Source organism: Lethenteron reissneri, chromosome 31, assembly GCF_015708825.2.
Source record: "Lethenteron reissneri isolate LAM-NWPU_2019-01 chromosome 31, ASM1570882v1, whole genome shotgun sequence".
Taxonomy (NCBI): domain Eukaryota; kingdom Metazoa; phylum Chordata; class Hyperoartia; order Petromyzontiformes; family Petromyzontidae; genus Lethenteron; species Lethenteron reissneri.
In genome coordinates this window covers 7,090,123-7,117,355 of record NC_083809.1, presented here as the reverse complement: position 1 = coordinate 7,117,355, position 27,233 = coordinate 7,090,123, and the positions used below count along the sequence as shown (strand labels likewise).

The 27,233-nt window shown below is 48.9% G+C and overlaps 1 protein-coding gene across 1 annotated transcript in view; it reads right to left on the bottom strand.

Annotated features, from left to right (window-relative positions):
- The window catches only part of LOC133349740 (semaphorin-5B-like), a 37,409-nt gene extending 19,319 nt beyond the window's left edge, over positions 1 to 18,090 (bottom strand). The window contains 13 exon segments of the mRNA XM_061563453.1: positions 596 to 780; positions 3,426 to 3,543; positions 4,348 to 4,638; positions 4,640 to 4,661; positions 5,932 to 6,238; positions 6,994 to 7,129; positions 7,675 to 8,035; positions 8,354 to 8,567; positions 8,778 to 8,876; positions 9,687 to 9,749; positions 11,195 to 11,240; positions 11,534 to 11,633; positions 12,385 to 18,090. Of these exon segments, the coding sequence (XP_061419437.1) occupies positions 596 to 780; positions 3,426 to 3,543; positions 4,348 to 4,638; positions 4,640 to 4,661; positions 5,932 to 6,238; positions 6,994 to 7,129; positions 7,675 to 8,035; positions 8,354 to 8,567; positions 8,778 to 8,876; positions 9,687 to 9,749; positions 11,195 to 11,240; positions 11,534 to 11,633; positions 12,385 to 12,568 (2,126 nt within the window). The 5' untranslated portion in view covers positions 12,569 to 18,090.
- Positions 18,091 to 27,233: the final 9,143 nt, after the last annotated feature.

The window sequence follows — 27,233 nt, the reverse complement described above, 5'->3', positions numbered from 1 at the left end:
CCTATGAAGGCCGGCACTGCACACGAGGGGGTGGGTAGCCAGCACCACGCCCGGCCGCCTTTGTCTCCCCAGTGGTGATGTTTACACATCGCACCAAGTACTCATCTGAGGCTGAGTCGATCTAATAGAGGCCCAGGACCGGTTCAAATAATCGTCACTGGTGTTGGCCGTGAGCGGGAATCGTAACTCGGGTCGCCGGGTTCGTACAGCAGCTCGCTAACCGCTACACCACCGCCCACCACACAGACACACACACACGCATGCACGCACAACAACAACAACATCTGTCATTCGCCACTAAGTAGCGGTGACATCACCATGGCTCTTGTGCCAGACTATGTGCACTTTAAGGCACACACACACACGTGGTATAGGGGGTCAGAGCACTGAGCCAGAGATGCTGAAACCAATATCACCATCGCCATCAGTGTCGTCGTGAGGCACGATCAATCCACTGCCGGACGAAGGCTTCCCCACAAGCTGTCGCTTTGAGGGGACGTGTCTGTGGAATAAAGTTGAGGAGCACGAAAAACGAAAAAAAAACTGAAAAAAAATAGAAATTTTAACAAAAAATCAAACGCATTGCCTCGCTCACCTGGAGCAGTTGGCCACCTGCGTGCGGGCGCCCTCGCACGCGCGACCCCCGCAGCGCGGGGCCGGGCGGTCGCACGCCCGCGTCCGGCACGAGCAGTGGCCCCCCACGCCCAATCCGTCGGCGTGCTCGCACCCCCGCCACGGCGTCCACGCCCCGAAGCCACCGTCCACGGTTTGATTCCGCGTCTGCGTCGCGCTCACGACGGTCACCCGGTAAATGGGTGGCGATGGCCACAAACATCGTGGGCTTAGTTTGTACGCGCGCATGTTGAACTTCTTTCGCACCGAACGTAGCGGACCGTGAGTGGGTGAGTGAGTGAGTGGGTGAGTGAGCGGGTGAGTGTACGTGTGTTATGTAGAATTTCCTTCACACCGAACGTAGCGGACCGTGAGGGGGTGAGTGAGTGAGTGGGTGAGTGAGCGGGTGAGTGTACGTGTGTTATGTAGAATTTCCTTCACACCGAACGTATCGGACTGTGAGGGGGTGAGTGAGTGGGTGGGTGAGTGAGCGGGTGAGTGTACGTGTGTTATGTAGAATTTCCTTCACACCGAACGTATCGGACTGTGAGGGGGTGAGTGAGTGGGTGAGAGAGCGGGTGAGTGTACGTGTGTTATGTAGAACTTCTTTCGCACCGAACGTATCGGACTGTGAGGGGGTGAGTGAGTGGGTGAGAGAGCGGGTGAGTGTACGTGTGTTATGTAGAACTTCTTTCGCACCGAACGTATCGGACTGTGAGGGGGTGAGTGAGTGGGTGAGTGAGCGGGTGAGTGTACGTGTGTTATGTAGAACTTCTTTCGCACCGAACGTATCGGACTGTGAGGGGGTGAGTGAGTGGGTGAGTGAGCCGGTGAGTGTACGTGTGTTATGTAGAATTTCCTTCACACCGAACGTATCGGACTGTGAGGGGGTGAGTGAGTGGGTGAGTGAGCGGGTGAGTGTACGTGTGTTATGTAGAATTTCCTTCACACCGAACGTATCGGACTGTGAGGGGGTGAGTGAGTGGGTGAGTGAGCGGGTGAGTGTACGTGTGTTATGTAGAACTTCTTTCGCACCGAACGTATCGGACTGTGAGGGGGTGAGTGAGTGGGTGAGTGAGCGGGTGAGTGTACGTGTGTTATGTAGAATTTCCTTCACACCGAACGTATCGGACTGTGAGGGGGTGAGTGAGTGAGTGGGTGAGTGAGCGGGTGAGTGTACGTGTGTTATGTAGAACTTCTTTCGCACCGAACGTAGCGGACCGTGAGTGGGTGAGTGAGTGAGTGGGTGAGTGAGCGGGTGAGTGTACGTGTGTTATGTAGAACTTCTTTCGCACCGAACGTAGCGGACCGTGAGTGGGTGAGTGAGTGAGTGGGTGAGTGAGCGGGTGAGTGTACGTGTGTTATGTAGAACTTCTTTCGCACCGAACGTAGCGGACCGTGAGTGGGTGAGTGAGTGAGTGGGTGAGTGAGCGGGTGAGTGTACGTGTGTTATGTAGAACTTCTTTCACACCAAACGTAGTGGACCGTGAGTGGGTGAGTGAGTAAGTGGGTGAGTGAGCGGGTGAGTGTACGTGTGTTATGTAGAACTTCTTTCGCACCGAACGTAGCGGACCGTGAGTGGGTGAGTGAGTGAGTGGGTGAGTGAGCGGGTGAGTGTACGTGTGTTATGTAGAACTTCTTTCGCACCGAACGTAGCGGACCGTGAGTGGGTGAGTGAGTGAGTGGGTGAGTGAGCGGGTGAGTGTACGTGTGTTATGTAGAACTTCTTTCGCACCGAACGTAGCGGACCGTGAGTGGGTGAGTGAGTGAGTGGGTGAGTGAGCGGGTGAGTGTACGTGTGTTATGTAGAACTTCTTTCACACCAAACGTAGTGGACCGTGAGTGGGTGAGTGAGTGAGTGGGTGAGTGAGTGAGCGGGTGAGTGTACGTGTGTTATGTAGAACTTCTTTCACACCAAACGTAGTGGACCGTGAGTGGGTGAAGTGAGTGAGTGGGTGAGTGAGCGGGTGAGTGTACGTGTGTTATGTAGAACTTCTTTCGCACCGAACGTAGCGGACCATGAGTGGGTGAGTGAGTGAGTGGGTGAGTGAGCGGGTGAGTGTACGTGTGTTATGTAGAACTTATTTCGCGCCGAATGTAGCCAACCGTGCTAATCAGAGGTGCGGGCATGCAATATTTGAAATGGTGAAACAGAAATAAATTTAATAATTGGATCTTGGGCCAGATTGCCGCGTGAGCAAAATGTGTGTCGTACACCCTCCGCCACCTGAGACTGCCAAGTAATAAAGTTGTCACGTGAACAAATGTATCGATTGGGGCGCCTCGGTGGCAAGATGTTAACTACATCGCTTGGTATGCAGGAGGTCGTGAGTTCGATCCCAACCCTGACGCCTGCTGTATATTTGGAGTTTGCATGTTCTCCCCGTGGTCGTGTGGATTTTTCTCCGGGTCCTCCGGTTTTTCCCTCCACATTTAGAAACGTGCGTTTTAGAGTATTTGGCTGGTATAACTTTCCACGTGATAAGCCACTTTCGTTGAGCTATCATTTGTGATAGCCAGGGCGCTCCTGAAAAAGAGCTGTATAGCTCAGTGGGTTAGTTTTTAGTTGAACGCTCACGACCAATAACAGCGGCGGAAATTTGAACCTGTCCTGAGCTTCCCCTAGGTTGACTCAGCCTTAAATGTGTGTAAACATGTCCACTCGGGAGAAAAAGACAGCCGGGCGTGGTGCTGACCACCCACCGCCCTCGTGCGCCATGCTGGCGAACAGCCGCTTGTCCCAACAGTTCTATGTGGGCTATACGGGGGACCTGTGCAAGTGTGTGCGTAAACACGAGTGTGTGTGCACGCACGGGGCAGCGCGAGATGTCCTGCATCCACAGGCTCATGCTGATGCTGCGCTCGATGGTCGTGCAGCGCTGTTGCCGCACGTCCCAGCCACAGTACGGGTCCCTCGCCGACACACACGCCCTGGGGGGGGGGGGGCATGGCAAGGGCAGGTATTATTACCTTCATGAGCCACGAGGACACCTTCAGTTCAAAAACAATACGTACAGCGCCGTTCACTTGTGTCGAACGAGGATTTGGTCAAATCGCCTGGACTGTGCCCGGTCTCCAGATCAGATCTCCACTACTGGATGAAGGCCTCTCCACCCCCCATGCAGACCATGGGGGTTATTTAACCGTACTTCACCATGCTGGTCAGTGCCTGTTGGCGAAGGCAGGGAGCATAGACGTAGTACAATGAAAAGTAAAGGAGCAGCCCTGCAATTGCATGCTCATGCCACTGTTTGACGGAGGGACCTCCACTCGCTTGGGAACTCCTGAGATCTTCTCTTGAGTACAATTTGTCCCTTTTCTTCCACGCTGGCCAGATAGTCTGGGAAGAAGCGGCAGTACCCACACTTTACCCCACCACACGTGACCTGCCCATCGACCAACTGTGGCGCAGCCACTTATGCTGCCGGGCGGACACAGGGCGGTGCATTGAAGAAACGTGCAAAATTGTTTCAACCGTCGTGGTTGGATGAAATGCACCTCCAATCAGCACGGTTGGCTATGTACGGTGCGAAAGAAGTTCAACGTACATATATACAACATCATCATCACGGAAATGCTCGTGGGGGCTCCACTAATTCCCGACCGCCAACTCTCTCTCTACGTCTCCACCTCTGCCCTTCGCGGTCTCTCGAAGCGCTGACAAAAAAAAACCAAAAATCACACCGACAGAAGACCAGGGGGGGGCGGGTGGGGGGGTGCGGTGTCGCGACTAACCCCCGCGTGGCGTGCACGTGGCATCTCTCGAGCGGGATGCGGAGGACGCGCGAGCGCAGGCCCACGTACAGCGCGCGCTCCTCCTGCACGATGAGGAGGCTGCGCACGAGCAGCTCCGGCCCGCCGTGCGGCCCGTCCGCCTCGTGCCCCCGGGGACCCTCGTCCCACGCGGCGTCCCAGCTCCCTCCGCCGCCGCCGCCGTCGTCGTCGTCGCCGCCGCGAGCGTCCGACGGCGACAGACGGAGCTCCTCGAGCACGCAGCCGCGTAGGTCGCCGTGGCCGGACGCCAAGGACCTTGCGGATCGTGCCGGTGTCTGCGGGTTGGAGGGAGAAGGTTCGTTTTTGACAGAAGCGGGAGCAGCTCATCGCCTGATGAAGCTGGTTGTAGTCACCGGCGAAATCTCACGGAACTGGTTTAGTCCCCAACACACCACCGGTGTGCTGTGCTAGTGATGAATTGTCACGTTTTGTTTACGGGACATACCTTACTAATTGGCTGCGTCGGGTGGTGGCGGGTTTAACGACACATTTATATTTACGCGATCTAACCCAAACAAAACCCTCTATTTATTATGGATCATATTGGTCGCGAAAGCCCACATGTCAAGCTGAGCTTGGGAGGTGGGAGTCAGAGAGACAGAATTGTCAATACAGCGCGTCGACAAAATACGGAGTTAATTAATTGTTGGAATACCCAATAGTTTCCATACAAACCAATGTTAGTCCATTCGGAGCTTGTAATTTAATTCACTGGCACTCAGCAATTCATATTATGTTAAACAACAAATAGGTTTTTAAGTAACTCATAATACTCAGATATAAATAAAAATCACGTGGAAATGAGCAGTGAATAACTCTCTCCAAAAGATGCTTCTTCTGAAAGGTTGCTATGCAATGGGATAAAACTGAATTTCTGCTGTTGATTGATCAGTGCTGGGCAATTCCTGCAAGTAACCGATTTGAATCCCACTTTCGGCAAATGTCCGTGTTAATTTCCCCATCCGGTTGAATGGGATTCTAAAAGGGTTGGCACGCCACCTCGTGGCGATCGTCGGAATACGACACTAGAACCTCCTACCCATTCATTTAAAATGGAAATCCTGGATCACTATTCGAATTAATGGGGAAGTATAAGACAATGTGTAGGCTGTAAAAAAATAATTCGATACATCGGTGATTCCTAGACTGCTACAATATCTGTCTCTATCCCTTCATCTCCATATAAACGAAATAAATCTTCCAATAAATTCCTGCATTTATTCACGGAGTCAACCGTTTAGCGCGGTTGACTATGTACGGTGCCGATAGAAGTTTAACATATAGATATGCGTACAGTGGAGATGCACACCAGATGTTACGCAACAAATTCACATGATATTGCACAGCGCCATTATAAGGCATGCGGACGATTCCTGGGCCGTCGGGAAAAAAATCCCAATTAATTTTTACTTACGATTCCCGCATCCTCATTTAAATGAATTGGTGTCTCCTCTGTTCGTTTGAACGAAGATGCGCGATGGGGGGGGGAAGGGGAGGGGGGCGCGGGTGCATGCTGCGCGCACACGGCACGCCATAAAAACTCACCTGTGGCCAGGTACATGACGTGGTAGAGCGCCTCCTTGCCCTGCACGATGTCCACCGCGAGGTGGGAGAGGCGGCCGGGTCCGTGCGCGTACAGCGGTGTCCCCGTGGCCGATCGCACGACGCCCTGCATCAGCACCTGCTTGTGCCGGTCCTCCAGACTCACGCCCGTACCCCGCCGGCCACCACCGCCGGCACCGCCGCCAGGGTTTCCCACGCCTCCTGATGTCCACGTCGCCCGGGCGCTCTTCTCCTCCGGCTCCTCCTCCCCCTCCCCCTCCTCCTCCTCCTCTCCGCTCGCTGTTCCGCACTGCGCGCAAATATCCGGGCACACGAGGGATTAGAGGTCCACCAGTGGAAAGAGTTTTAGCCGTGGTGTGCGAACGTTTTGAACTTAACGGGGAGTCAATTCAATTTCTTAAACGGAACGCTGCCACGGTGGAATGGTTGGCAGAGTGGACTTGCAGAGGTCGCTAGTTTAATTTGATCTCCCCCGCCTCTGTCCACCCAGCAGTGTCAATGGGTGCCGCCACAGTTAGTTGATCGGCAGGTCGCATGCGGTGGGGTAAAGTGTGGGCACGCCCGCCTCTTCCAAGACGTCTCGCCAGTGTGGAAGAGTAGGCCAACTGACCATCTTCTGGAGGAGCCCATTAGAGTGGAGGCCCTTCCCGCCAGCAGAGCACGTTTTTGCAGGTCTGTGCCTCTAGCTTTACCGAATCAATTCGTTGACACACAAGTCAATGCATATATCATGCGGCAAACATCTCTGACGAGCGATAGCTTTAGATATTTCGATTTAAAGCTTTCGTGACTGCAGGGATTCATCTTCTTGGTTCTTTCGGTAAAGTCACGTAGAATGGAAATAATCAAATAATAAAAATAAAACATAATAAAATAATTCTCACGACGTTTCAGCCACAACGCGAGCAGCCGTCCTCAGGTGAAGAATGAAACACCACCAAGCTTGGAGCGTGTATTTAAGCTGGGTTGGAGGGGGAAGAAGAGCGCCTTGACAAAGCGTGTGCCGATGTGGCAAACAGCCTCCGGAGCCACCCGCTGCCTTGCCTGGAAGTTGGGGTCGGGGTTCGGGCGGTGGCTCCACGGCCCGCGAGGGTGCTCCTGGTAGGCGAAGGGGCCGCTGAAAGCCCGCTGGATCGCCGTCAGGTTAAACGAACACACCGCGGACACCTCGATGCTGCTCCTGTACGACCGCAGGCAAAACGGGACGGGGCAGAGATTGAAAGTTACCTTTAACAAAAAAAGTCACTTGCACGGTTCATCGCGCAATGAGAGAGCCATTTTGTGGAGAGTCAATGGTGGTTGTCATATGGAGAGTTTCAGTTTCATTTATTAGGTATAGCCCTGTGAGCCATTCAGCTCTTAAATCGGGTGCAACCGCAACAAACAAAAAACAAAAACATGAACAAGATCAGAGGCATAGGAATGTGGAATGTCCATCACTGTCTTCAAGTCACCAATGACGATGAGTTTCGCCCCATGTATGTTCAAGCACAGTGATACTATGGCCTAACATCTTACAAACATCTCCTCTGGATGACGACGACGATGATGATGATGTGAGCGTTATTTAACCATACTTCACCAAACCTGGTCATCAGTCGCAGATGCGCAAACACAGCAGCAGGGTAACAAAAAATGTAATTTGCTCCACTGCAAACTTACGACGATACGGGGGGTTGAGGGGGAGTGGGGGCAGGATGGGGGGGGGGGCGATCGCCGGCTCACACTCGCGTGGAGAGAACGGCGTAGACGAGGTCTTGCTCGGGCAGGTAGAACGTCGAGCGCAGATGCTCGTACGTCGTTGCCACGCCGCCACCACCACCGCCGACCGCCTCTCCGGGCGAGCTGCAGTCGAGCCGCGCCTTGCTGAACGTCGTCCACGTGCCCTCGAGCAGGTAGCGGCCGCCCTGGTCGTTCTTGCACACGCGGGCGACTCGCGAAACCACGCCACCGCCCGCTCCGCCGATGCCGCCGATGCCGCCGCCACCAGCACCGTTGGGGCACTCGGTCGCCTCTCCCACGGCACGCTCGCGGAAGAAGAAGTAGGCGAAGTGGCCGATATCGTAGACCGACACGAAGCTGGGATCTGCTCGTCACGGTTGGGATTTGGGTCGCGGAGAGATGCGCGCACGCGACGGCGGCGTTGGGGTTATACGCCACGGGTCCAGGGAGATGCCGATTCGTTTACGTGACTTTACAAAATAAAAACATGTTTTATTTTTATCATTTTATTATTTCCCTTCTACGTGATTTTACCGAAAGAACCAAGAAGGTGCGAAAGAAGTTTAACACACATACACACGTTAGCTCTGTGCCAAGATCAAGGTCGTGCTCTGCGGCCAATATCTCCGGCAGCGGCTGTGGCTGCAACGTGCCCCGCTGCGCGATGCGGTGCGAGCGGTACCGTGGAGCCAGCGTGAGTTGTACTGCGCCGTGCGGAGGGGGGGCAGGCCCCCCAGACTACGGTAGATGGCCGGGTCGCGCCCAGAGAAGTCCATGACGGTGGCGGCGTAGAGCTCCCCGCGCGGCGTTAGCAGCGCCGCCGAGTGGTGGCGCGGGTCGTAGGGGCAGCGCGCCACCCCGCTCACACGCTCGTGCGTCACCGACAGGTCCTCCGCCTGCAGAGGGGGGTGCGGAGTTCATAGGTCATTTTGACACTTAAGTAAAAACACATTGGGGTCCATAATAGAAGTTTTTTTTGGGTTAGATCGCGTAAATGTAAAGGTGTCGTTAAACCCGTCACACACACGCAACACAGCAACACACACACACGATCACCGATTCCGTTATATTTTTTTATTTCAGAGTCGAGGCTCAGCTTGTCTCACCTGCCTGCGAGCGCACACGGGGCTGAAGGCGTTCGTGCCGCAAGCAAAGACGTGCTTGCCCCGAACGAGCAGCACCTTCGGGTAGTTCTGACACTCGTCCTGGGAGAGGGTGGATGGAGGTTCAGAGGACGATACGCTCGGAGAACTCCGAGGAACGTCGGTTCACGCGTTGCACACGGCGGAGTGCAACGGACGGTGCATCGGTTAATACCGATTCGTAAACTCGCGGCACACGCATTAAATCGGGCGTGTAAAGATCCACGTTTTTTTTGCTGTTGTTATTTTATTTGTACGTACGTTGCTTTGTGGACACACCACAGTTTATCGATCGGCAGGTTGCGGGGAGATGCGGTAAAGTGAGGGTACTCCCAGTGTGGAAGAGTAGGCCAACTACCTGCCCTCTGGAGGGGTTCTCAAGGGTTCCCTCAAGTGGAGGATCGTGCACCATCACGAAATTGCAATGTTGCACCGTTGCCTCTACAACCTGTGTAAGTACTGTATATAAGTCCACTGAACCATTGTAGCCAACAGTAGTATTCACTACAATGTAAACAAATATACTCGATTACTCAATTGAATCATGAGCCTGAATTGATAGTGGATAGCGGTTTGTATTTACTTTATTTGACAAGGCCTGTGAAATTTCACATTCTACCCACTCCAAAGAGTGCCGCATTGTAGGAAGTCAACCGTGGTTTTCATACGGAGATACTGGCCCCCATCACGGCAATGTGGAATTTCCACCACCTGGTACAGAGATATCAATAGAGATGATATAAATCCCAGTTCTGACCCCTCGGAATGATAGAATTAGCACAATGGCACGAATAAGAATAAAACAAAGTGGGAATTGGGACTCCCAAGTTATCCAGCGACATGAATGACACAGGAAAATGCGTGTGTTCTCACCACGGAGCGGCCCTTGCTAATGCATGCCCTGATCGTCGCCTCGTCCGATCGCCACTCCACGGACTGGGAACAAAAGTACAGGCCAGGGACACGGCAATCAAGATCCCGAGTAGCTTCAGCATTTGGACGATCAGGGCTGATCAAGTCGGCAAATCAGTTCAGTTCAGTTCATTTATTAGGTATAACCCTGTGAGCCATTCGGCTCTTGAATCGGGTGCAACCGCGATAATAATTGTGACGGAATAATAGTGCACGCTGGCAAAAAAAAACATCCACATTTGAGCACATGGGACCGAATTTATGTTGACGGGCACCCAGGACTCCAATGATCACGGTTGGTTATGTACGGTGCAAAAGAAGTTCAACATACATACAAGACTAGGGGACACCACAATGCAAATTCTTCAGCAACTGCTGATGGCTTTGGCATAATGCACAGGCTGCTATACATTTCCACATGATGAGCCACTTTGTTGAGCTATCATTTGTGGGCAGGTCACTTTTGAATATAGCTCAGTGGGCCTTACCTGGTAAAATAAAAAAAAAATTGTTCATTTTTCTTTGTGATTTGTTTACCTTTCCTACACTTTGCACTCATATCGTGGGTTTGTACTGTTTGTTGTTGTTGTTGTAACTTTCTGACCCCATGCCCCTACTGGAGATCTGTGCAAAATAACTTTATAGCTCATAGCATTCCTCCAGTATAAATACATATTTATTTTCTAATTAAAATAAAAAAAACTACCAAATGCAGGACCCTCCTGGAAGAGAGTCGTACACCTCAGCGTGGCGCTGCTGAATAAATTATTAGTTATTATTACATTATTATAATAAATATACGTCTGTGTTGTCAGGCTTGTTTTGTTGGCTTTAAGGGGCATTAACACATGATTTTCATATATATTTCATTACTCGTGAACACTTGATTCTTTGACACGCGATCAGATGTCGTGTGTCCTGAGCGCACAAATTGATTTTTACGGATGAATCAGTGAATAGTTACATGGCTGTCAGATACCAATCACCATTTGTGCTAAATGTGGCCTTGGAATTGAATTTCAGGTGACGGAGGACCATAACGTGGTGCACGAAAAATCCAGTCTCACTGCCTGCATCATACACACAAACAAAGATCCCCCATATAGCCCAAACAGACTGTTGGGGCAAGTGCTGTTCACGAGCACCTATTGAGGCCGGCATGGCGCATGAGAGGTTGGTGTGACTAGCACCACCTCCCGTCCACCTTCGTGTCACCAGTGCTAATGTTTTCACACTGCATCAGGTACTCGTTAAAGTCTGAGTCGACCTAAAAGAGGCCCAGGACAAGTTAAAATATAAGTTTCCCATTGATGTAGAATTTAACTCGATCAGGGTTCCCATGACAGCGTGCACACGCAACGTACACACGTGTATGCAGGCGTGCACACAGAACGCACACAAGTCCGCGAATACACACTCCCTGGGCCGTGTCACTGATTTACACTGCGCTATCAATGAATTGAGCGTACCTGAACCACAGCCAGGCTGCTGAGGTTTAATCGGAAGAGGTGGTTCCTGCAAGAGAATTTGACGGCAGCGGATTACGAGGCATCGCACCCACCCGACAAGAGTGACTCTTCGGCATTGCTCATTCCTTCAATCGCCGCCGTGTGTACCGTGCAAACGTACACGTCGACCTCGATAAACATCACACGCACGCGCAGCCGTTTGCACAGATGCACACACACGCACGCGCTCGCTCGCTCACAGACTGTTGGTGCGAGACAATCTTTCGGGAAACCGGGAGCTGCCCCCTGACCAATGCCGAGGGGCATTTGGTGGCTTCACGCCGTGACGTCTCGCTTTACCTGGCTCCGACGAGCAGCTGCGCCCGCGGGGGGTACAGCGACAGCTGTGAGTAGCCCTCAGCTCCTGGGAAGGAGAAACTTGATAGCCAAGGCTCCACGTCTTTGAAGGGGGACACACAAGACAGAGCCTTTGGTAAATGTATGCAGGTACGTTGAACTTATTTCGCACCCTGTACGTAGCCAACCGTGCTAATCGCAGGTGCGTGGGGAAAGTGCAACGAAACTTAACACAAAAGGCAGTTGTAAGGAAATGAGTTGTCAATCTAGATTTTGAAAGTGCATAGCTCCCGGTGGCTTCCTAGTATCGTAAGGAAGAGCGTTCCAGACGGCCGCAGAAGCGCATCTGAAAGAACGCAATGCAGTGCCCATCTTTGTTCGATGACCAGTCAAGAAAAAACCTAACAATTATTAAGATAATAATTTACTCTTTTGTACCACCTTTCACTCGGAGATCACGAGGTGCTCTCCAAAAAAATCCAAAGTGGTATCGGTGGACACCTATTATAGAAGGACACACCGGTTGCTGAGAACAGGCTCAGAGGCCTAAGACGGCATGTGAGCAACAGCAAGCAGCACACGTGTACGTATCTATGCGACATTTTTGCCAGTAATCAAAATGGTGAGTAAATAAGAATAGGCTTTAGCCTTTCTGGCAGTAAAACAGGAGGTGTTAAGATGTTCAAACACCAAACAGATGCCTAATGCAAGGCATCAAGTCTGCATTGACCACACACACTTGTGGTGGCAAAAAAACATGCAAACGAACACGCTCTGACAATTGCCTTTGAAACCGACTGGCCTACAGGTGTACGCGCACGCGTGAGCAAGCGTGCGCACGTGTGGGCCGTCACCTTCGTACTGCGTGAGCGGGGGCTCGACACGTCGGCACCGTCCATCTTCCTTCCGGGAAAGATCCACCCCGTGCGTCCGAGCAGGCACCCCGGACAACACTCCCAGTAGCAGCAGCAGCAGCAAGATCAGAGGGACAGACGGGAGAGTCCTTGACCTGTGCATGACGTCGCTTGCGAACTCCATTGTCTTCTGGCTCAATCCGAATGCACGGCGGCTTAACCGCAGCGATCTACCTTCAGGCAAATCCGAGGCGAACCCACCGAGAAAACCCGTCGAAGCGACACCACCTCGATGTCCAGCCTATCAATCGAGCCATTAATCACGAACGTGCGCTAATCGTGCACCCCGCGGGTCATTCCTGCGCGGCTCGCACGGTGGAGGTGGACGTGCCGCTCGCGAAGGTCGCGTGCCTCCCCCTCCCGTCACGTCTTCCGTCTCTCCACGTGGCCTGAGAGAAGCACGTGTGCACACGTGTGAGGCGCTCTGCAATAGTGAGGCGCAGTTAAACATTCAGTCGACGTCGTCATCAGCATCTTTTTAAATCCTTTATATTAAGTTCACTTGCTTTCTTGCGCGCTTACGACCGTTCAAATCTTTCGGTCGTTTTTTAACCCACTTCCTGTGATCCAATCGAGCTGACATTTTGCACACAGACTCGTTGTACGTGACAATTTATTTTAGTGAAACAATGTTTCCAAAACTTTACACTTTTTAGGATTTTTTTTTATATTTAATTACCAATTGCTTAATGGTGGCAGGCAATCATCTGACCCATAGGTGGCAGCCATCTCAAGCCAGAGGACGAGAGGACTCTAGCCGCCACGCATATAAAGGATTCATAGTGAAAAACTTTGTTTTTACGGGTTAACTTTTTTAATGAGGTCGCACTCCTTTATATCGTCGCGCTCGTTGGACACAAAGTGATCGCCACAAGTGAACCACAATGCTTTGCTGGTCTTGTCAAGCAGCATAACCCGTCACGCAAACTCCGGTCATCCTCGCAGCAGCAGCGGCATTTGGCTGACCACCGAACAAAGACGGTCATCGCATCGCGCGCTTTCAGATGCGCTTTTGCGGCCGTCTGGAATGCTCTTCCTTCCGATATTAGGAAGCCACTGGAGCTATGCACTTTTAAACCTCGACTTTTCGACCCCAGAAGGATGATAGGCTGAGTCAACTCGCGACCGGGAGTTGAAGTCGCTCGATCGATCGATCAGTCGCTGAGTCACCTTGCCGATTAATTCACTCCATCCCAAATGCAATTCATGCAACGAATTAAAAAGAACACATGCGTGTTTAAACCGTCGGCAAGAGGGAAAAATTATTTAGAAGGGCTCTCACATTTTTTTTATTGTCCTACCGGATGTCCAATGATAATTGAACTTGTAACGCACCGACGCCACCGCCGCACAGCATCCGCTCGCTCTCGGAGGGAGAGAAGAACGACTCAGAGGCGCGAGGAACCACAGACGAGTGTGAAGGCGGTCAGGCGGTGAGCTGGCGCCAACAATTTGTCCAAGCTCTGCGGTCCTCTATACATGAATAATTATTTTCAGCAAATTAACGAGTGCTTACACGTGGGAGGAAACCCGGAGCACCTGGGGGGAACCCCACGTGATGCACGGGGGGGAAACAAATGGATGCCATACAGATGGAACAAATGGGACCTTCTCCTGGCAAGCCAGCGCATGGCGCGTTGACGCCTTACGGGAAGGGAGTTTCACAACATCTGTGTGTGATTCACCAACAGTGCTGGAGTACAGGCCACGTGCACAGCCACCACCGCCTGGCTCACATCAAGTATTTGAACATGAACCTGAATTAAACACCCATCGCATGTTGACCGAGGCAAGACCCCATTATCTTCATCAGTTGTATGAGTCAACAGCTATACCGCTGAACCGCCTCATACTACCCACGTCACCGCCAACACCCTGACATACCGAGTGCCTCTCCTTGTGAAGCATTAAAAAAAAAAACAACCTGCCATGTCTAAAGTTCGTGTGTAACAAAAAAAAACCGTTGCTCTATAACGTATATATATATATCGCCGTTAACATTCATTCGCGTCTGCTTTGGCAATAAATAGTTTGCCGTCACGGCGAGCACATTTAAATAGCCGTGGCAATCCCGTGCGCTCTCGGCAAGGACGAGGAGTGGCACGTGGACCTTGGCCACGGGTCCCGGTTCACGGCAGCGACTCGGAGCCACCACCTTTATTGCCCGCCAGACGAGCGCTATCGCCGTTCCAAGACGCGACGACGTGAATGCCTTGGCGCCAGCTGGTCCGCTGGCCCGTGACCTTTATTGGGCACCGGGCGGAGAAGTGGCGGCGGCTCTTCCACCCTGGCCTCGCGCTCACCTCGGTGGGCAAACTCGCCGGGCGTGGCACACCGGGGGATGCAGGGGTCAGGAGACGGCGGTGCAATGATGGATTATTTTTGTTTGTTTGTTATTTCTTGAAAGGATCACTTGATGCCACAATTAATGACACCCTTTATTTAAGTGACACCGAAATCCTGCTTTACTTGGGGTGCCACGGCGGCGAGATGTTAACTACCTCGCCCGGTATGCAGGAGGTCGTGGGTTCGATTCCGACCCTAACGCCTGCATATTTGGAGTTTAAATGTTCTCCCTGTGTTTGCGTGGACTTATCTCCGGCTCCCTCCGGGTTTTTCCTCCACATTTAGAATCAACGTGCGTTTGGAGTATTTGGCTGCTGTGAATTTCCACGCTATGAGCCACTTCATTGAGTTACCATTTGTGATAGGCGGGTCGCTTCTGAAAAGAAAATTGCTATGTAGCTCAGCGGGGCCTTACCTGCTAAAATTAAACTAGTTTAGTTTTACCCAGCCGCGTCACGCAATTCCGAACCATGAGAGAGTGTCACTTTCAATCTCGCGCTGCCATGGCGAGGCTGGAGCGGCCAGGTCATTAATTGATTCTCAATTTTGTTTGTCTCTTGAAATGACCATTTGATGCCACAATTAATGACACCCTTCATTAAATGGCGCAGAGGCCCTGTGTTTACACAGGAGATTTGGGTGGGGATATACTTGCAGGGTCGTACAAGAGGGAAAACTATGTGAGATTTAATTAAGAATGGGGCAAGCAACGAGGGTCACCATAATTCCGTCCCACATCAAGGCCAACTCACAACTGCAGAGGACACCGATGCAGCCTTAAGTAACAAGAATATATTCTTAAATCTATCCGTGTAAAACTTTGAGTGTTATCCCCCCATGTGCATTGGATTCCTCCAGTTTTCTTCCGTATACAACACGCGTATTAATGGCAATTGGCCAAGCATCCCAAAGTAGGATCCTTCTGAAAAAGTTCTGAATATCATTGAGGCTTTCCTGGGTACTAAACAACAAAATTATTATTATTATTATTGATGTTTGTCCAATTATCACAAGAAGTAAATGATGTTTAAAATGTATTTAATCAATAGCTAAGCCGTACGTTGTTAGCATACACGGGATTGATTGATTAAAAACCATGTCAGGGGCCACCCCGATATCTCTGTGTTTCTGCGGAGGACTTGGGGAAGAATTTGGGAACACGCAACAGCTCATCTCCTGGAATGTTGACGTCCTGGCGAAAACAGGGCTCAGAGGGGAGGGATAAGCTGGGAGACCCTGGGATGCAGGGGTATGAGGGTGAAAGTAGAGAGTAAGGAAATGAATAAGTGAACGACTAAGGGTATGCATGTGGGAATGAATAAGGGATTGAATAAGGGGAGGCTTTCCTCCAACAGTGGGCGGAAAATGGTTCATGATAATGACGTATATCTGGATGGTAGCGGGAATCAAACCATCAAATCCTGCAAACTTAACTGGACCAACAGACAGGGTGTGAACCACTCGGCTCCCCATCGACTTTTTTCCTTATTGCTGCATTATTACTGTATTATTGCAATATCGGAAGATCGTAGGAGATGATAGTGTCTTTGGGAGGCCTTCACCCAGCAGTGGCTTGACTATGGCTGTTCATGATGATGATGAACTGCATTGCACGAACAATATCTTGGAGGAATCGTAACCCAGAAATGTTAAAATAATAAACAGAACATGCTCTCGTATATAATTTGGGTTTGTACTTGAATTGTGTCAACTGCAGCTGTGCTGGGGGTTTTTGGCAGACGAGCATGGGGTAAACCACAGCTGAAGACATTTCAATCTGAAAGTTTATGGGAAGACCGTCAAAAAATGTCAATTGCCTGTGATCTCATCTTGGCTCGATCCACGAAGTAGCTTTTATCTCTGCTTCAAACTCTGACTAAGCTGACATCATCGTCTAGTAATAAAGAAGAAGACAACTAGACGTTGCCTGTTATGTCAATATAGTTGTTAAACTATGGCCCAATTGCATCATCGACACAAGACAAAATGTGTGAACCTCCACCACATGTGATATGTATGCCAATTAATGGCATTTTCTGGCCGATTAGAATGTGTCACACATCAGCACTCGGGCCTTAAACTCCGGTTTACATTCATACAGGCAACATAGAGCCATCCGTAGCGCAGTGGTTTGTGCACTGTGATACAAACCGAGCATCCAGAATTTAATTCCTGGCCATAACATACATCATTGGGTCTCACGGTGGCGAGCAGTTAACTACCTTGCCTGGTATAAAGTTTGCATAGTCTCACCGTGGTTACGTGGATGTTACACATTATAAGCCACTTCACTGAGCTGTCATATGTGTCCAGATCGCTTCTGAAAAAGAGTGATAGAGCTAATTGAGCCTTACTTGGTAGAATATTTTTTTAAAAATGGTTTAGTTTAGAGTGATACCTCAACCGGTCCTGGTCCTCCCCACTTCTGTAAACGCACACTGACCGGTGTGGTGAAGTATATGGTTAAACAACCTCCCATGATTCATATGGTGTGGGGAGGCATTCATTCAGCAGTGGGTTGATAAAGGGCTATAAACGAATTGCTAATAAGAACCCTTAGGGTGTGACTCATGTGACGCACAATGTTTCTTTTGATTGGGTTTCTGGCATAAATGAGAGCCAGCAATGGGATAAATCGCCAAGGTGGTGTGTTATGGCAAATTGGGCTGTACATTATAATTATTCTTGTTGTTTGCATATTATTATCGAAATGACTGTACGGCTGACGAGGTGATTGCTTTACTGACATATAGATACATGGATAAGCTGAGTGATGAGCTGGCTGATCGACTGCCCAAAATGACAAACATATCCATGAGGCACAATGTTAGGGGAACTCCTAACGTCAGCCTGAGAATTTGGCACCGACTTGAGACTCATTGAACCCCTGAAACCCATCGCTCAAACCCGGCCCTCGTCACACAGTCAAACGTGCCTCTGTTTAACCAAGTGAGGGCCCATCGAGCATCGTTAATTTGCAAGAGCAACGCGGATAAGTGAGTGAGTGTGCGTCCGAAATATGATACACGCGGTATAACGTCACATGGACGTCCATCATATATATTCGCGCAATTGTATGTATCGACCACGAATCCAGTTCCGCATTTGTCCACTGCGCACCCGAACTTTTGGTCTATAGATGTTCGCAAATATTATATTTTCGATGATAAAAAATTAACCCGTAAAAACAAAGTTTTTCACTATAAATCCTTTATATGCGTGGCATCGGTTTTATTTTATTGTTCATTTCTGTTTTTCTTGAGTAAGAGTTTCATTTTTATCACGTTGGTATTTTAAATAAAATATGAAAAAAAATTTTTCCTAAAAAGTGGAAATTGGAAAAAAAAATTCACGAAAATGAATTGTCACGCACAACGAGTCTGTGTGCAAAATGTCAGCTCGATTGGATCACCGGAAGTGGGTTAAAAAACGACCGAAAGATTTGTACGGTCGTAAGCAAGCAAGCAAACTTAATATAAAGGATTTAAAAATATAAGAAAAGGCTTCACCCTTTCTGGCAATAAAAACAGGTGTTAAGATGTTCAAACGCCAAATAGACACCTATTGCAAAGCATCAAAGTCCGCATTAGCCACACATAATTGTGGCAAAACGTGCAAACAAACACGCTCTGATAATTGTATACACATGAACTCGTCACAAGGTATTATTGTGAACTCGTCACAAGGTATTATTAATCGCACATACACTTTCCCAATTGGTCTTCGATTTATATTTCTCCAGCGACTTATCACGTTTGTGCTTAGTGGAAATGTCTCTCGCCATAGACGTTCACGTATCTGATCATTCCGTTTATCCGCTGATCACCTCGCCCCCCCCCCCCCTCGACGAGTTGGTGACACGTGACGGGGCCGATGGTACCGGTCACCTAGCCCTGCCCACCCATGACCTCCCGTCCAGCGGCACACACGGCGACAGAGGCGAGACTTATTTCCAACTATTCTTTTTTTTTTCTCCGATTAGTCGAGTCATTTCGAACTGTAACTGATACGAGTAACTGCTTCTTCAAATTACACTACGTAACACGATTTTTGTCCCGGGGTACTAAGTGTTATTTTTATATTTGCTTATGCCTAAAAAGTATAGAAAGTGGCTATTTTGCCCACAAACTTTGCTTTTGTGACCAGGACTTTATGTAAAGGAATGACACAAATGTACACCACGTTTTCTCAATGAAAATAGGTCAATTTCAAAATATCACTGTCCTGGTCACAAAAGCAAAGTTTGTGGGGAATAATAGCCACTTTCTGTACTTTTGAGGCATAAGAAATTAGGAAATAACTCTTACTACCCAGGAACAATTTTTTTTTTACACGGTGTAATCAGATAGCCCAGCTCTACTTACAACTGGTTAAAGAACAACTACATTAGAATTCCTCATATCCGTAAATGATGTTGTCCGTGACCTGCGGTCCAACTGAAGAACAACTAATTTCTCGATTTGGCCGTTCAATCATGGACTGTCTCTTTCTGTTACTCGCGGATCGTACGGACTCTCGGTCTCTGACAGCACAGCCACTCACCTTCCTGTGTTCTCACCCCTGGTGGTAATAGCGATGGATACAAGTTGTAAAGCAGACCGACCGTTGGTGACCAGTGATCGGAACATATAAAACCATTCAAGCGACCTCCCTGGACCCCGCTGATGAGACACCGTGCGGTCAAACCGGTCCAGAGTTTGCTTTGTCTGTTAACAAACGCTACTGAAATTGCCCACTCCCAAAAAGTCGCGAGACTAATGGCTTGTGCAAGAAATACACTTTTTTTCTCAAGGAGCCGTGTTGTCTGCTTAAGTGATGTTGCCCTTGAGATCGTCCGCAACGACGTCGCTGATTATTTCGAGATATAAATCCAGATATGTCACGCGCGTCCGCTGACAGCCGACCAAAAAGAGGCGTTCTCGAGCACCGTATCGTTCTATGGCACGGATGAGAAGATACACTTGCTTTCACTTGAGTCGTTAACCCAATTAAGTCGTTGGGCTAATAACTAAGTTATTCGATTAATCGCAAATACCCACGCGGGTGTAGCTACCAACAAACGGCGTCCCATCGACTGTCCGACTCACCAGGTGCTGGCTACCGTGTCCCGAGCACACGGAAACCTGAGTTGGGCTTTTCTCTCTCTCTGTGTTTGTTTTGCGAGTTGCTATGATGTTTGCGTGACGGTAAAGGGCCCTTTCGGCTCATACACAACACGGCACGACGTCACCTCACACTGTTGCACGCCACGCACAACAAGACAAACAAACAGAAGAAGAAGTCTGCCTCTTTTCAGCTGCCTCGTAGCGCGGACGTCATGACAATGCCACTTATTTACCAATCCCTGGCTAAGGCTCGGCCAGTCTCCGCAATTCCCCCTTGAAGCCGGGTCTTGCATTTAGGATCTTTGTCCGATGCCACACGCGAGGGAATAGCAATGCTCCGCAAAGTTGGAATTTAAACCACGCATCCTGTACAATTTAATCTACGCGTGGTTTGCACTATATCGCTGTTCCGCCATCTCCCGACTATGTATGTATGTTGAACTTCTTTCGCACCGTACGTAGCCAACCATGCTAATTGGAGGTGCGTGTGAGCGACAACAAACGAAACACACTTTGATGGGCGATCGCACTGCTTGGCGGTCGTCCATAAATGACGTCACGCACCTAGGGGAGGGGGGGTCAGACATTTGTGACGATGTGTGACGACGGGGGGGGGGGGGGGGGTGAGAAATGTGACGTCACATCAAAATGTGCAACTTTAAATAAATATAGACAACACGTTCTACTTCATTAAATATACTTTTTGATAAATGTTTTCTCCTACAACATCAGAGTGCAGCGGCACATTAAATACGCACCACAATGACAATAGTTTAAAGCGATTTGAAGCATGTTTTATTTGGGGGGGGGGGGGCAGAGCTTTGTGATGTCATATTTGAGGGGGGGGGGGTCTGACTTTTTGTGACGCTGCGTGACAAGGGGGGGGGGGGTCAAAAATCGTCCAAAATCGCGTGACGTCATTTATGGACGGCCCCTTTCAGAACAAAAAATTATGTACGCTGGCATCTGCTCAGGCAAATCATTTTCTCCGGATTGCTCTGGTTTTCTCTGATATGTAACCACTCATTGATTTTATGAAAACATCTTAATATATAGGGACCCCAGAGCTTAGGTAATTATCCGCACCAGGCAACCGCCTATCTGCCTTTGCCCGCTTGTCTGTGGTTCCTAATCGCGGCTCTGAGCCATTCTCTCTCTTTTCCAGAGTGAGCGAATACTGTGCGGACCATTACAAGTTGAAATTATTATCGCTATATGCAGGGTGCTTCAAGAAAATGTTAACGCTTACATGAGACTATCGTTTTTAATGGGGGAAAACGGATAATACACTGTAACATGATAACAAATGTATGTTAATGGCTTCAAAAAGTCAAAGAGTCTCCACTTGTTTGCCATCATTGTCAACGCGTGCCTGGAATCTTCTCCAGGTGGTCTCCACATTTCTTGTAGTATTGTTGCAAATTCTCAGAAGTGTTAAAAAACATTTAAAGCACCCTTTATATAATTCACGAGCATCCGTCCGTCACTCTCTGTATCTCCCACAATGATACGTACGTCAGAGGACAAAATGAATGAAAACCAAAAAAATGTCTCTTCCCGAGGACATTCTTAGAAAAGTCAGCTTCCTCAAATCCCAAAATTTTTATCTTCGAATTTGAGTAAAAAAAATTACATATAACACCTCGAAACATTAAATGACCCGCCAGTTGTAAACGATGATGTCATGGGAAGGTGCCTCGCACTTGGTTGCTCAAACAGGATGCGATGATGAATGGCTGCTTGAACAGAGGTAGGGGTCATCGAGGACGATTTGCCAACAAATAATATCACCTCTCTGAAAGTCTCGTAAGTTTCTCAAAAGCACGCAGGTATTTGGACAATAATGATCGAGAGAAATCGCAGTGAGTCCCTACGAAATCCACATTGCTTGCATTCCACTTAGGTTATATGACGAACAAGTGATACAGTCGTGGCTGGGATTCACGCTCAGATTACCAGGTTCATCACGTAGTGTGCTATCCACCCCCGCAAAATAAAAAATAGATTTTTATTCAGAGAGTATTCATCCTAAAATATACTTCCTATCATCGATAGAGACAAGAGAGACACCACACGCCTCCATAAACGATTCCGTTGAATAAATGACATTTTATGACCACAGTTAACACAGAGGTGTAACATAACCACAATCATTGTTGCTGCAGTTGAACAGTTACATATATTATCAGCTGCTGAACAGCAACGCAGTTGCCCCAGCCGTAACGCAGCACTGGTGCCAAGCCCCCAACATAAGCAGGCAAGCGCGACAGCACAGCCGGAGGAGGGGTGGGGGAGCGAGGGTTTAAAGGGCACGCAACTCACGTGGGAGTGCCATAGTGTGGGCCTTGGCACGCTTAAAGTCTTACGATTATATAGCAAATCTTCAACTCCAGCCTTCAGCAATGTCGACTTAATGACTGTTTTTGTTTTGCGTGTGCGAGAAAACTCGAGTGTCCGCAGAAACCAACACGATTGAGGAGCATTCGAATCAGACAAGGCAGTAGGCAACTTGATCCGGTGGCAGCTCCTGGCTACCCAGCAGCCCAGCAGGGCGAGTGCCATGGCCCACGCTGACCCTCACAACACGAGCCACCAAACTCCACCTTCCAAAGCACCGTGTTGCACCTCAGTCCACTGCTGGATGAGGGCCTGCCCATAACCCTCACGCCACGTGGGCCGTGAGGATTATGTGACTATACGTCACCACGTTTGTCAGTGCAGGTTGGCGAAGGCAGGGAGCATAGATGCGGGGGACAGTACAATACAACGGTTGATTTTGCTGCTACCGACAATGCCTACAACACCTGCTATCCAGGCTTAATCCTTCGTTGCTTCTGAAACCTGTTAAAGTACTATAACAGCATGGTAGTCAAGAGGTGTCCGCTAACAGCTAAGTCACTGATTATCGACAGTAATATACTCCAAGGAAAAGCATAATTATTATCAGCCCTTGGTCATACTTCACCATGCTGGTTCGCGAAACATTGCTGAAGCAGAGGCCCCGGAGCAGTCCAGATATCACGTGCTACTTATGTTAGCCGTGGCCGGGAATCAGGCCACTGGGTTCACAGCACGATGCGCTAACCACTGTGCCACTGCTCCTGCCCCTATTGATTACTCTACCTGTAAATTATTTCCTTGAGAACCTGATGTACTTTTTTTCATGATTTCTTTCTCTGATATTTGCAAACCAAATAGTGTTTATCTTATCTCATAGATGGTACCGTATGCTGCCTGTCCCAGGCTGTCCCCCATACGGGTTACATAGTTCATTACCGAGACGCAAAAATACTTTAACATGACAATACAGCACACCGCCACCGTTGCGCTCCCATAATGTCACAGCGACAACCGTTCTCTTTGACTCTCAATGCCGAAGTGTTTCGTTTTCTTTGATAATGACATCTCAATCTCGTGTGTGATGGCACGGGAAACGTTGCCGAAATAAGTGGCCACAAGAGCTGTCCGCTTTTGGGTGGCATCCTCCTCGATCGACACACGATGGCTGCAGATGCGGATACCTGATGCACAAATGGAAAATGAACAACTCTCCAGGCAGTGTGCGACTGCGGGTCGTCCAGAACAGACCGTAGCAACGGACAACGACGCAACGCCCCGATCCACAAATACGAAGGCGAGAGACATCATCACGGCGATGCACTCCGCTACGCCTAACGCAGTTGTCCGGCTGGACCACCCTGAATGTGACATTGTCGCCGTTGCTCTGCGTCTACATCAGCCGTACGAAAGAAGAACCACGGCTTTGCATGATTTTCTGTCATTGTTCCAGGGAGGAAGAGGTACCAATAACTGACAGCATTGCCGATGGCCACGGGTAAAGCGGTGGCACAATGGTCATTGAATGACACTGCGAACCCGGCCATGGCCAACATAAACCATCAGCGGCAGTGATATCTGAACTGGCCCTGAGTGACACCGTCACTAACACACGGACGAAGCATGGTTCAACGATCCCCATGACTGACACAGCATGGGGAGGACCTTCATCCGCTAGCGGATTGACATAGAGGCTTTATGTTATGATTACATAATCATGATTCAGCCATGAGCAATCCTCCGCTGAACGAAGGCATCCCCAAACCACCACCAGATCTCACGATTCTGTGCTGCAACAATCCACCGATTAGCTGCACACGAGCTGATTGCATCGCTCCATCTCCTGATTGTATCGATCCACTATTTAGAATGACCGACAGATCATCTGACATAAGGCCCGACAAGCCAACAGAGGCACAGACCGATTGACTCAGTCACACGAAGGCACAATTGAAATAAACGACGCTCCTGCAAATTCGCACACAGACTCAAGCACAGGCCAGAAATGACACTGAAAACACACGCACCTATGGCATCCCCCTCTCTCGCACACAGAGAGAAACACAAACACAATACATCATACCAGTACAGGGGCCATAAACCTGGCCAATCATTTACTCTTTACTAATGCCAACAGTTTGTATGTCCTATCGCCCACAAAGATAAAGATCCCCCACATAGTTATGCAGTCCATTGGGGCAAGGGCTGTAGGCGAGCAGATGTTAAGGCTGGCACAGCGATGTTGGTGCGGTCAACATCATGTCCTATCGCCTTCGTGTCCTCATTGGAGATTGTTACACATCACACCAGGTACTCATTAAAGGCTGAGCTGACCCAGAGGAGGCACGGAACCGGTCCTGTGATGACCATTGATCTTAGCCATGACCGCTAATCGAACGCAGGTGCAGGCCGGGTTCATGTATGTATGTTGAACTTCTTTTGCACCGTACGTACACAGCTACATAGGCACACATAACTCACAGCGCAACTAGTAACTTGCACAACGTGATTAAAAATACATGGACTCAATCACGAGTACAAAACAGAATCTGATAACCTCCATCACCAGTTTTGTAATATCTACGCCAATTACTTGCCTGCAATATTTTGGCCCACGATAATACAAAACTCCGCACTCGGGGATTTCAACACTGGTGAATAACATTCAAGAACACAATTTGTTTCCACATCTGCACACACTTTTCTGTCTGCTGGGTTTTCTCGTCATTTACAAAAAAATTGCTCCAACAGTTTTTTTGTTTTCTTTCAAGAAGGCAATGTAGGACTTGTATATATAGTAATACAGTAACACGTTGGAAGGAGTAGTGCAAACGAGCAATGAGTAAATGTTTCCTACAAGAAGAGACATCTTTATAGACAACGTTAAACTTTGCGGCAGGGTTTACGATGTAATATGTTACCGTGTGTCCATGTGTCTTCCTAAGCGGCTTTGCGAGTACAAAATTTGAATATTCTTACAAACATCATTACCAATGCTTAACAACTGCAGAAACATATACAGTACAAGAGGGCTAAGATCTGCAGCTGCGACCCCTTTTGTCGAGCAAAACGGAGCAAATGAACACTAACAAATTGTGTTCTATCAGTGAAGAAGCATTTTTCAATGTGGAAAAAGAAATATAAATGCCATCACAAATGAGTGTGTACGTTACGCAATCATCCAACAATGATTAAGCGTTGACAACTCAAACAATAGGAAGTATAACTCTGCATTCATAATAATAATTGGAGACTTTTGTCAATCCATCGTTAGATGAAGGCCTCCCCACACCGTGGTGGTCAGTGTGGGTTGGAGTAGGGAGGTCCCAGGATCACTTTAGATATACAGCTTGTCACCACTTGCGTTAGTCGTGACCAGGAATCAAAACCGGCTCACTGGGTCCATAGTGCGGTGCGTCAAACGCAGTGTCACCGTGGCCCACGAACTTTACATCGTTCAAATAAAATTAAACGGCAAAATTATGATTCTGCTCAACACACTATACCGTATTGCCCATGGAGAATTTAACCTCCGCATTGAGTCATCACGATGCCTGCCACCGCGACAAACTGTCACATCGATTGAGATATCCCCCCCCCCCCAATCCACTAACCCTTACCGGCGACCCTCAGAACGAGGTCCTCTCCCGACAGCTGGCACGTTCAAGAGGCCCACCAAGGCCCTCCAGGAGTTAGAGCGCGCAGCCACTACCCACCTTACACGTGTCCGTCCGAGCGCTTCTCTCCCAAGCTGTCTCGCCCCCCTCTCTCTCTCAAAGCCCTTCCTTAAAACTCCACGCCTACACGCCGTGACAATGCTCTCTCTCTCTGCTGCTGCTGCTTTAACAACTTTGACACTTTCTCTGCTTTTTTTCTTTCCGTTTTTGCTCCCCCCCTCCCCTGCTCCGAGAACTCCACCCCTCCCCTGCATTTCAGCTCGAGTTCAGTGTCCGTAATCGCTGTATTTAACCAAGCGAACGCCGATCACAGTAAACATTCGCTATATTTTACGAGGGAGGCTTGGAGAACCTCATAAAAGGTAATCTCGGCTACGTGCCGATAGGCAATATCACGATGTCGCCGTCGTCGTCATCGGCGACGAAGCAATGTGCCCGCCAGTGCTTCCTTCAAAGAGGCATTATAAAAAACAAATCCTGCACTGACCAGCTTTGGGGAAGTATGATACGAAAATAAAACCCATGACCGACAAGAGTGTGGGAGGTCTTTATCCAGCAGTGGATTTACAAAGTGCTGTGAATGTCAATAATATCCATAGGTTTGTAAATAGTAAAACAAACACACACACTTAGAGTAATTTAATTTTCTGGATTCAGCTTGAGATGTGGTCAATATCCTATTTCGAGATATGTACTCTGACATTGTCACACAACATCCTATACACACTGATGATTAAACAACATGGATTTTAAGAATTATTTGTCGTTTTCTCAGTTTTGTTCCAATTGCGTGATCGGCATCAGGTTTTAGGATGAAGAATACATTCGGAACGCTTGCGGAGCAGTGTATATACATCGTGCATTCGAGAACTGTCCCTGGAACAAGGATTCATAGAACTACTTCTGAGACCCATTGCAGTGACATTTTCTAACACGCCCTGTTACAGAGAAATGTTTGTCGCATTTGAAAATTGTATTTTATTTTCATTCTCAGAACTTTCATTTAGCTTAATTAAGTGGAAACAACCCCTAATTTGATATAAAGCTTTGTTTTAAAGTGTGTGTGTGTGTAAAGTCATTGGTGACGAGGCTGAGACCATATAAAAGCAACGCTTGTGAACCCGGTTTAATCACGGATGGATGTTCCAGTTACAAACTCAGCGTCTCAGCGTTGACAGCTCAGTGATCTGACCCCTGAGCAATCTAGGCACCTCAAATCATGGACTCTTTGATATTTGCTTTAAAGTAGATTGAACATTGTTAATTCACTTAAATATAAACTGGGAGGTTGATGAAATTAAAGTTGTTATTCTGTGCTGCGTGC